Source organism: Macadamia integrifolia, chromosome 5, assembly GCF_013358625.1.
Source record: "Macadamia integrifolia cultivar HAES 741 chromosome 5, SCU_Mint_v3, whole genome shotgun sequence".
NCBI lineage: Eukaryota > Viridiplantae > Streptophyta > Magnoliopsida > Proteales > Proteaceae > Macadamia > Macadamia integrifolia.
Genome location: NC_056561.1, coordinates 31,530,972 through 31,542,959, shown reverse-complemented (window position 1 = coordinate 31,542,959; position 11,988 = coordinate 31,530,972). Strand labels below are relative to the sequence as shown.

Below are 11,988 nucleotides of genomic sequence, written 5' to 3'. Positions count from 1 at the left end.
CCTTTTATATTCTTCCCTTTTGCGTAGTTGTATTATTTGTTCACCAAAAAAAAAAAAAAAAAGAATAGAGAATTAATTATAACCCAAAAGGACCCAATACATTGTTTTTTGTTCACTTGTTTGGTATTCATCCTTAAGAACATGGTTCAACCCTATCTCGAACCTCCCATGGTGATGGGCTGCAACATTGCTGCAGGCTACCATCCTCCTTGACTAATGATTACTTGATTTCTATGGTTGAGATTGACTGTATTCTACTTGATTTCTATGGTTGAGATTGACTGTATTCCTATCTGTGGATTCTTGTTGGTGGTTGTCCCATTTTTATGATTAATGATTACTTGATTTCTATGGTTGAGATAGAATATTGATTCTTTGAGGAGTAAGTGGTGGCAGCCCCTTACAGGTGTTATCTTTGTAAGAATGATGTGAAATCTGTTAGTTATATTTTGTTAGCATAAATTTCTTTATGGGAATTACAAGGCAAATGGATGGAGTGATTGGAAAATGAGTGAGCGAGCCCAGAAAACGTACATTCCCTTATAAGTTGGAGACTTGATTTCCTGTAGTTGCTTTTGTACATTGAGAAAGGTGATGCTTGCTTTCCTACCATATTTTTTGAAATGTTATATGTTAGCTCTTGGATGTATTTAATTATTCACATGAATATTTGAAAGATTTTTGATAGTACAATTTCATGATTTTTGCTTATCTATTATTACAACTTGCAGTAGACATAGAGTTGATCCTTAGCACTGAAATAGTGAAAGAAGTTAAAGCTTCCAAGAATCTTACTGGTGCATCTGGAGCAACCTATAAGTATGACGTTTTGATAATTGCAATTGGCTCTATAGTATGTACCAATTATCTGATAAATTGTGGTTGTATATCCTCTTTTTATTTTTCAAGTTGTATGTACCAAAAAAAAAAGCAAGTATGTTATATGAAAACAAATAGTTCTTACTACAGACTTGATTTTTCTGTTTATTTTGTTTTCCTCTCCCTCCATGCAATTTGTTTCATGCCTTCTCTTTTGTAGGTCTTTAGGTTGTCTGACTTTAGTGTTCAAGGAGCTAATGCCAAGAAAGTCTTCTATGTGAGAAATTGATGATACTAACAAGCTTATGAAGCAATTAAGGCAAAGAAGGAAAGGTTGAGCTTGTTAGAGGGGGATACATTGGTCTAGAGCTTAATGCTGAAATGAAGATTAACAATTTTGATGTTACTATGGTGTAATAAGACTGCCATTTTATCTTCTCATATGGAATTCTAGTATTCTATGATTTAGATTGAGACTAATATGGAAATTCAAAAATTATCTGAAGTTGAAAGCAAAATACTTCTGCATGCTTTTGTTGGGATCCATGAACAGGCTCTTAGAATTGGTAACTTATTTCATGCAATATGTACTTGCAGTGCCTCGGCTCTTCACTACAGCTATAACTGCTTTCTATGAGGATTATTATTATGCCAAGAAAGGTGTCAAAATTATTAAGGGAACAATTGTAGTTGAGTTTTATACTAATGCAAATGCGGAGGTAAGTTCTTAGTCAGATGTGACAATAAATGTTAATCCACATTAGTCGGAAAGTGTCTCTTATGGTCAAATTGCCTCTTTGTTTAGGTGAAGGCTGTGAAATTGAAGGATGGGAGGGCTGACATTGTTGTTATTGGTGTTGGGGGAAGACGCTTTACCACATTGTTTAGAAACAAGTTGAGGAAGAAAAAGCCTACTTACCTAAACTTTAATCCTTGAACTAAATTTGGTTGATTTAAAATACCACCAGCCCTAAAAACCAAATCTGGAATAAAACCAAATCTGAAATTACTAGGCTTGGAGAAAACAAATCTTGAAGAAAAACTTGCACTTGAATATAGATGCTTCAAAGTTTGGTTCTTGTCACCTAGATTTAAGCCTTGAACTAGTAAATTAAAATTATTACAATTTGAATAACTTGAATAACATGAACCATAAAAATAAGAGGCATTGCATTAATTAAATAAAACCAATTACAAAATTGTTCAGAGCAAAAGCAAAGAAGAACTAAAACTAGAACTAGAGCATAATGAAACCTAGAGAAGAAAAGAGGAAGAGATAAAACCCTAAAAAGAGAAGTGCGACTAAAACTAGAGAGGAAGAGAGGGACGCCCTAAGTGGCTTGGTTGACTCCCTTTTTATAGGGAACTGGGGAGAAAAGAGAACACCCAAGGTGACCCCCCTTGATGATTTTGTGAGGTGGAGGGGAGAGAGAGAAGAAAAAAGGAGAGAAACTAGGAAAGAAAGGAGAACATCTAAGTGTGGTCCCCTCTTGAACGATTTTGTGTGTTGAGGTGGGGGGTGGGAATTAGGAGAAAAAAAGGAAAGAAACATATTTGATTAGAGGGTTTCCAATTTGGTCTAGATTGGGAGAGATAGAGAGATAAAATAGGAAGGATTTTATTCCCTTTTTTTTCTTTTTTTTTTTTTTTTTTCTTCAAATGTGAGCAACCACTCTTTTGGACAATTTTTAAGATTTGGACAATCTTCTAATTTTTGTGGAAATCCTGTCCATGCCCTCGACTTTTAAGTGGAATGTAGGAGATAGAAAATCTTCAACCAAATCTTCAAAAAGGTGGAGATCTTGTGTTCAACTCCTAGAGGAGAGAGAAAGTGGAGCCTAATGTGGGTCCCTCCTACTCTGTTGAAATCTAGACTGTCTCTTGAACCCTTGGGACAGCTGTAGAAGGATTGGGCCTGCATCTCGGTTCTCTTCTAGTCCTGAAAATAATAATCGCATGTACGAGTGCCAAAACGAATGTGTACTTTTAATGCAACATGTCCATGTTGCTCAGAATTCCGTCTTCTTTGCAACCAAAAAAAGAAATGGAACCTCTTTACGTGTAAAATTGGAGATATGGTGCCCGATAGTCCCTAAGGCCTTTTAAATTTAACACCTGCAAAAAGAGAAAAAAACCCAAGGTAGCTCCATTCTAAGTATGTAAACTGCATGCTTTCTACCCTAAGATTTCACACATAAATGTGCTCATCAACCATACCATGTCCCAATCCACCACCACTTTCACAACTGTCCACATCCTCATGTATGGTAATAAAGAAAATATAGTTACATAACATAACATATACCAATCCACTACATATGAACATGCACAATTAAAATGTATAAAAACACTCCGTAAAGAATCACTATCACCCACTCACCAATACCCTAATCCAACTATTTTCTTTGAATTCCTGTCACTGTGTATCCTCACCGAATAGGTTAGGTTCCTAATCAGTTTTAAACACACATTATAAGTTTTAAAGCCTACACTATCCACTAACAGCCATAACTAAAAATCCTAATCAAACCTCAGTTGAGTCCCCCACAGTGGGACCCAACATTGACTACATAGAGGGGCACCGATAGGTGACAGAACCCCCACCGGTGGGTGGTCATCGGCTGCAAATCCAATAGCTAAAATAAGTGGAGATTAGGATTGATGGCAAGTATTCATTGTCATTTATGTATTTCATATAATGATGCTACATTCAGATCGCATCTTAAGAGCCCTAGTCATATTGTCTATCAAAGTCATTATTTCGCTAAGAAGTACAACTGTATTGTATAGTCTCAGTTTGTTGAAATCTCCAATGTTTGATGGGCTCCACCTTCTTTTAATACCTTTAAGATAAACATTGGTGGTTCAATTTTTTGTTCTCTACGTCCATTTGGTTTTGATAGGGTTTTTTCGAGATCATAATGGAATTTTTCTAGTTGGTTTTTCTAAGTATATGGGTGCTTCTTATAATAATGTGGCCGAAGCATTAGCTGTTTAAAAAGTTATTATCATCGTGATTGATAAAGGCTTCGATGATGTTATAATTGAGTGTGATAACTTTTTAATCATCAAGTGTTTAAATGGCTAGATCTCTTCCACCTTGGAGAGTTTCTCATATTACTCAACATTATGCTTTCTTGGCATGTCAATTTGTTAATATATCCTTCAACCATATCCTAAGAGAAGAAAATTTTATCCATGATCAATCAGCTTCCTATGGTAGACAAAATTGTTGGGTACTTCTCAGAACACAACTCATGATACCACATCGAGGTGCGTTCCGAAGTGTGCACTGCACATTCCTTACCACCCTCGTATTTTTCCAGCCCCACTCTCATTCTATAATATTGGCTCATTCCAGCTTTCTTCTTCCACAGATGACTCAACTATGCGGGAGGCTATGTCCTACATCTAGCATGCAAAGCCTTCATTCTAGCTTCATATCACTGGATGAGCACATAAGGATGAGGATTGATGCGGTTAGGGATAGGGTATCAGTGCTAGAGACTGATGTGCTGCTGTGTTGCTGTGCAAGGCTTGTCTAAGTACTTAGGGGTCCCATGAGTACATGCCTTCACAACATCAACCTCGATCTCAGTAGCCATCCACTTCCACAAGCTAGCCCCAGTAGACCAGTCTAGCTTAGATGATAGCTTGCTAGACTTTTCTCTTTTTTTTTATTGACCTAGGTCAGTACTGTTGTTCAACTTGACTTGTTTAGTGATGTACTTATTTATGTTTTTATGTCTAGTGTGTGTCCAATGTGGGTTTTTTTTTTTTTTTTAACTTTTCTCTCTCTCTCCCCCTATCTTATGTTTCTGTGTCAGTGATAATGTACAAATTTTCTATACGTAATGGATTAGGGTCTTTACATATATATATATATATATATATCATGTCATGTCATGTTTTTTACTTTTGCACCTATACTTGTCTCTATGGCCTATGTATTTTTCTTGAATTTTTTTTAATTTATTTTCCTAATTGATCACCACCACACGTATGATCTTGTAATTTTGTAAGGTCAGTAGAGAGCGTCACGCTCTGATACCACTCTATCACACCTTGCCTCAAATTAGGCCTAGGTTTACGGCACTGAATTCTCAACCTAGTCAGTCTACTACCACTAGGATCACAGATGCAGTTTATTACCTTACAAATCTATAAGATCATCTAGTAAGAATCAAAGTACGCATATAAAAATCTTTAATTTCTTATAATTTGTGGTGACAAGATCTATGGTGATAAAATGGTATTACAAAACCCACATATTATATTAATAATATACCTTACAATCATTTAAATAATAACCATAATAACAAAATGAAATCTTAATCTTCTTCACTGTGTCTCGCAAACACAACCTCACAACTATGCTGATCATCTGTCTGCCTCAACTCTAGTTCCACCATCTAAAAACATAAATCGATGAGGGGTGAGCTTCACAAGCCCAGTGAGGGGTAAGCAGGCAAGCACACATATCCATTCATGATGCTAAACACATGCTCACAATCACAACCATATCATGATGCCACAAATGCACAACCATATGATCCGTTTATTTATATTTAATTCATTCTAATTACTAGGTCTCATTGATAGGTACAAGTGCTCTATAAACAACATAGGTGGTATCCCCTTTCCCAGTATGTCGAACTCCAATGATACAAGCGAGTTGCAAGCAGGAGTCAGCCAGTCCTGGAAAGAACCTCAGTCCCCTAGCCAACCCCTATATAGTAACCCTTGACAGTCATGGTCCTGGAATCCCACATTGTTATCGGTCTCCCATGTTATCTGACAATCATGCATATAATATGTTTTACTATGTTGTGCCCTCTGAGGATATAATATATCATATTCAGGCGTAGTAGTCCTCCATGACCTACCACCGAGTGCGATTAGCCAATACCTTACCCTTATTGGCAAGGGGTTATAGAGCTTGGATGTGATCTAAACCATATGCAACCTACATGCATCCATAGCAATACATAGTATCTAATCATCCAGTTGTGGCCATAATTATAATATTGACCTTTGAGCCCACGGAACCAGAATCCCCCATTGGCCAGACCGTGCCTTAGATCATCAATGTTGCAATCATTCCCACTCAACTATATCACTACACATCCACAAAACCTTGATCACACAATCTCGGTAAAACCATGCCACATGTGCAATATATATATACATCCAAAATAAGGACTCCAACACATTACACATGAGCATATATAAATAAAATGTATAAAAACACTCTGTAAAATAATCCAAACACCCACTCACCCTGATACCCAAATCTAATGTCATTTCCCTGGATTCCCATTAACATGTATCCTCCTTAAGTATCTTAGGTTCCTAATTTTAACAATTTAATATTTAAAAATAGTTTCATTATTTACTATCTAAAGACAGCTCCATTTCCAAGATCCTATTGAATTCCCTTGCCAGAATCCAAACCAGCCGTTGAGCAAAGGAACTGAACCCAGACCAGAATCTCTACCAACTGACTTAATTAGCCAACTTGGCTCCCTGACTCTTATGTAGATCACTGACCTGACCCACGTAGCTACAAGTCCTCTATGTATCTAACTGGATCAAGATACTGCATATTAGTCTCCCTATGCCAAACTAAGGTAGTCTGTAATTTTCTCAGCCCTCTAGTTGACTGAGCAGGATTTCCCACACAACTAGGGCCCATACAAACTCTCTCTCTTCATTCATTCCTTCCTAAATTTTTCCCTTCTTCTACAAATTAGGTCTTTTACATGTCTATTACATATGCTCGAGGTAGTTGAAGCCACACAACAACACTGGGGAATCCCAGTAGTGCTTTTGGACCCCACCAGTAGGTATGGACTGGGTCCACCAGATAGCCGCTGCCTTCTACCGAAAATGGCCTGCAGAAAATGGAATTCTGCCCTCTCTGTGGACAGAATCTTCTGAGACCGATTCCCAGGTTTCGAGCTTCCATTTTCACTCCACAACTTCCTTACGTAATATTAAACATAGGTGAGGTATCAGTTTGGCCATTTGCAGCCCAATTCCCTCAAACCCTAATTGAGTGCATTTATTCCCAATGGGGTTTTCTAGAAATTAATTGGGATTCCTGTTCAATTGAGGAGAGAAAGGTCCATCCCACTTAATTCATCACCTTATCACCTTTAATTGGATTTATTAAATTTAATGGATTTCTTATCTAGTTCCAATTTGGGTTCCTTTACTGGGCACAGGGTCAGTTTGGGTCAATTAGGTCCTAATTTTCCCAATTTTCCTACCCGGGTGACCCAACTAAAATTTCTACTCATTCCCAGACAAAATTCGGGATATGTGTGGCTTTATCCCACTTTCATTTGCAACAAATTTTTTCCAATTGGCAAAAACTTTATGGTCTATGGTTACTGGGACAATTGTACAGCCAATTGGGTCCCAATCTGGGTCTCAAAGTTAAGGTTTCAGCTGTAGGGAGCTGAATTGGGTCCCCATAGCTAACTCCTCTTCATCAATTCGATTCCATAGTATCCCTAACATACTTGCTGAATTTTTCCCTTATAAATTTACAGGGTTGGTTGAGAAATCTTACCTCTTCCTAGTTCCTAGGACTTGCAGGTGTAGCCATAGTTCTCCTAGTGCAACTGTCCAGCTCTCAGGCATCTTCCCAGCAGAGGCAACAACCTTGGCAACCCTAGGGTTCCTTTGGTAGCATTTTGGAAGCAACAACAATAGCAACCCTTCATAGCAACAACATCCTAGCAATAGCAGGGGTAGCCGCAGCAACACACACACACACACACCCCTTCCTTCTTCTCTTCTTCCTTCTCTTTCCCTTCTGCCTACAATTCTGTAGGGCAACAAATGAGAAAGGGGGTGGGGGTTTCCTTATATAGCCAACAGCCTAAGTGCCCGTTTGGTTGTGGCCTTAGTTTTAAAGGAATTGGGTTATTCCTGTGTATTGGCTTGTGGGCCTACCAATTCCTTTACATGTTAGGTGCTATATGACTGGTAAGAAACGCCCTTCCATACCATGTAAGTAGTCTAAGCATACGCGAAGGCATGCAGGCCCCACAGTAAAAGATTCCAAGTTTTCTACAGACAGGCCCACCGACAGGTACAACCGGCTAGCCTATTGTTGACTGGGTAACCTACTAGTGACCCTATTTTTGGTCCACCAATAGCCTAAGCCTTTGAGCTTCTAAGTCCACTAGGTGTGAGACTTGTTCCACATCTTTCTGGCCATCTCATCCCCCTGCTTGGCTGATGAATTTGCCAACTATTTCCCCTTGTGGCTGTATATGGTGATCCAAAATAAGACAACCATTAGCCTCAGTGTCAGCTAGGTCCTAACACTGGGAATTCAACTGGTTCTAGATTCAGGGTGTTACGGATGATGGCGAGTGAAATCATTGGTTTTCATGAAATCAAGAAGCCTAAGTGGATTGGTAGAAGCGATTGGGATGATTGGTTGCTTTCAAAGGATCAGGTCTAGTATGTTTGTGTTGATGCTCATCTTTGCTTTGAGATCGGAAAGAAAGAAACTTAATGTAAGATCCCTACTATTGTGAGCTACAGATATTGCTGTGGGGATGAGTAGAAGAGGATTGATTATGTGAATCAAATCTCAACTCTTACAGAAGTTATTCTATTTCTTTGATCTTTTTGTTAAATGTTTAGAATCTTGAGATATGAGTATAGAATGGATTGAAATGTGTAATTTGAATCATGCACATAGAATGGTCTATATTAGCTATGGAGATTTTCTAAGTTTACTTACTTCAGTTTCTATTGCAGAAAGTTTGTTGTGAATCTATTATTTTGCGACTAGACTTGATGATTGTAGATGGATAAATAATGTATCTCCACAACTATATTCAAGAACTTAATTTACTAGTACTCGAGGGATGTATTTTGTAGATCCACTTCCTCAAAACTTTCTGCTTCATTTATTTTGTTCTTTTAGAGGTTAAGTAGAAGGGTAAAAAAATATTTTCACGTTTTAAGTTAACGGTGTTACACATTAAGGGTGTGGAGGATATTATTTTCAATTCATAGGATTACTGGAAATTATGAACATTTGTAGGAATGATACAAGAAATTTTTCCAAAGACACACTGGAATGACTAGTACGTGCGTGGAGGAACTGCTGCTAGTTATGTACGCACGTACGCGCACGGTCACCCCCACCCCCAAATTGGGCAAATGTTTTGTTTTTTTTTTTTTATTGAAACAAGAAATTATATTACTAAAACAGAGCACTACATCACTATAGATTAATACTGTTTTTTGGATAATGCCTCTCGAACCAGAGTTTTAAGGATATCCATATAGCTAATATTAGTAATTAAACGAAAGTTAGGGTAACTGTGGAGATGGTCTAATTCATTACATATTGCTACTAAAGTTCTAGGCCAAATGTTGAGTAACAGGTCCTGATTGTTTTGAAGTAACCACCCAATTTCCTTTGTATCGCTCCACACTTGTTCTGTTACCATTCACCACTTGTGCCTTGATTAATTCTTGCATCAAGCCTATTGCTTCGGCCTCACCATCTTTTCCTATCATGCCAAAATTAGCTTCCATTAATAGGCATTTCTCATATGATATAAATCCTATGGGCAAATGTTTGTTATCTTCCCAATAACCCGTGAAAAAGAAAATAATAAAATAATACAATATAAATTTTAAAATTTTAAAGATAAAAATAATTTAATTAATTATATGTCAACCTTCCGTACGTTGGAAGTTGACAATCTCTCTCTCTCTCTCTCTCTCTCTCGTGTGTTGCGTTGTGTTGTGTATTTCACTATATTGACGGGACAAGGCTTTCAAAGCTTTAAAAAAGGTTGAAAAACTATGCGTCCTTTCCAATAGAAGAAAGAAGCGAACTTCTTCTTCTACAAACCCCAAACCACAGAGACAGGCACTCTCTCTCTCTCTCTCTCGCTCTGCCTGAATCTGTATCAATTCTCGCCGGCCGGAACTAGAACCCTGAAATCACAGGCAGGATCTTCGCGTTCCCGTTCTGAAGATGGAGGATGAGAGTGGTGGTAATAAGCCCGAAAGACGAGGGAGGAATACAGAATTTTCAGGGCATACGAGCTGGAACAGCGACTACTTGTTTAGCAGCGATCGGGATAACAGTATTTTGAGTGAACTCGAATGGAATCTGCAACAAGACACGATGGTTAGGGATAGGGATCCAGAGACCGTTGCTTGCTTCTCTGCCTTCGATGATCAGATCGAGTTGGACGAGAGAACGTATTTGGCGGGATGCCTCAGCTCACAATCACAACAGAGCGGTGGTTCCGTTGTCGTTCCTTCGGGATCTGTATTGGTTAATGATAAATCTCCGGGTGGTGGTGGTGATGTAGCATCGCCGCCTTCGAATCATCCGTCGGTGTTTTCAAGCTCCAGCGAAGAGCCGCCGGAAAAGTTGACGGGATCCGACGGAAAACTACCAAAGATAGCGTGAGTAGTTTTTTTTAGTCCAAACGGAAATCCTCTTCCATGGCAGAATCGTAATTTCGTACGAAAATTCGTTAAATTTCTAGAAAATAGAAAGTCCAAATGATCTCAATACTATTATGAGATTATATCATCTATGTGGATGAAGGGCAAAATCTGTAAAATCAGCCATTATTTGGGTCATTCGTTCCTCATTCTAAAGCCCAGCCGTTATAGCGGCGAGAATTGCGTCATCTGATTCTTCTAATGAACTGAGAGCAAGAAAGAAATGATGTTTTTTTCATTTCTGGTTTTTGAACTTTATAAAACTCTTTCTTTCCTCACGTGTCCATATCAACTTCTTTACTGCAAAGCAAAAGCTTTTACTGCATTAGGGTTTGGAACTTTGGTCTATATGTTGTACAGACAAGGCATCCTAGTTGTTTGTCTAGTTTTGAATACTGACCTCACCTTCTGACTAACTAAATGGTTTCTATTTCTGTAATGGGTATGGCTTAACTCTTCCAAATCATGATTAAGTTGTTTTATTATTTTAGTATTGTAGCTTAGAATATTTCTTGAATTTAAAGTAAATTTCTTTCTATATATTAGTTAGTTTGTGTAATTTTAAATTTACTTACACTCAAAACCATATCCTCCCTCACAAGTTGCAGAAGTGCCTTTGAAATTTGCATTTATTTGATAGTTGTGGCAAATGTTATGTAGGAGTTGTCAAGGTAGAAAAAAGGGGCAGAAGCGGATTAGACAACCAAGGTTTGCATTCGTGACTAAGAGCGAAGTTGATCATCTTGAAGACGGCTATAGTTGGCGGAAATACGGACAAAAAGCAGTCAAGAATAGCCCATTCCCTAGGTCTGCGCCTCTCTTTAGCTCAATAAACACGACTCCATATATTCTCCTAAGGGATTAATTACATGGACTCTGGTTTCCTATTACATCTGATTGGATATAAAATATTGTAAAGTAAAGTATTTAAAGAAGAAAATATAGTGGGTAAATTCTTTCCTTACCCATACTTTCCTAGGAAAAAATCTTGAAAGGAATTTAGTTGAAGATTTGGGGTACTATATTTCGTAAGTTTTAGTTAGTTATAGCATTAAATTTTCCATTTTGTATTTTCCTTTGATTTATTTTATTACAACAATTCACATCCAAACCATATAGAGCCTTAGGGATAAAATGTTGTGAGTTCAGTGTCTTCTTTATTCTTCCTTTATGGCCAAGAAAATTGCAGCAAAGCTTTTTGCAGAATGTCTTTGGCATTTTCCTCTTTATTTTCCTGCAATAATTATATTTTTCAGCTGTATTTAAGATATAGTTTTTTTATACTAAGAAATCTGCTTGTGGCTTCTTATTGGATTTGTTCTTAAGCATCATTTTCATAGGCTGTGTTTGAAATGCATTCTAAGAAATTATACCAACGTGGCCTTGCATTCCAATCATGATCTTAAATATCTGACCCACTATTTATTTAATGTATTTTTGTCATCTTATCTTCTAAAACTTAATATTTGTTGGGTATCTGGCACCCCAACCCCTGAAGATCTCAACTCTGAATTGTGGTTAAAGAGAATGAACTATACACTTATACTTTGAAATAATTTGGAACAATTAAAGTTGTGATTGAAATGATTACTTGGGTATTATTATTGACCTAAGTATGCATACCAAACATAGCCTTAAATTAAGTGGTACCTACTCCCTCTCCCCCAC

The 11,988-nt window shown here is 37.6% G+C and overlaps 1 protein-coding gene across 2 annotated transcripts in view; it reads left to right on the top strand.

Annotated features, from left to right (window-relative positions):
* Positions 1–11,988, top strand: part of LOC122078860 (probable WRKY transcription factor 57) — a 123,034-nt gene that overhangs the window by 109,978 nt on the left and 1,068 nt on the right. For both annotated transcript variants that reach the window (XM_042645037.1, XM_042645038.1), the window contains exons 1-2: positions 9,602–10,278; positions 10,981–11,127. In XM_042645037.1, coding sequence (XP_042500971.1) covers positions 9,839–10,278; positions 10,981–11,127 — 587 coding nt within the window. In that variant the 5' untranslated portion in view covers positions 9,602–9,838. Of the gene's footprint in view, positions 10,279–10,980; positions 11,128–11,988 lie in introns of those variants that run through there.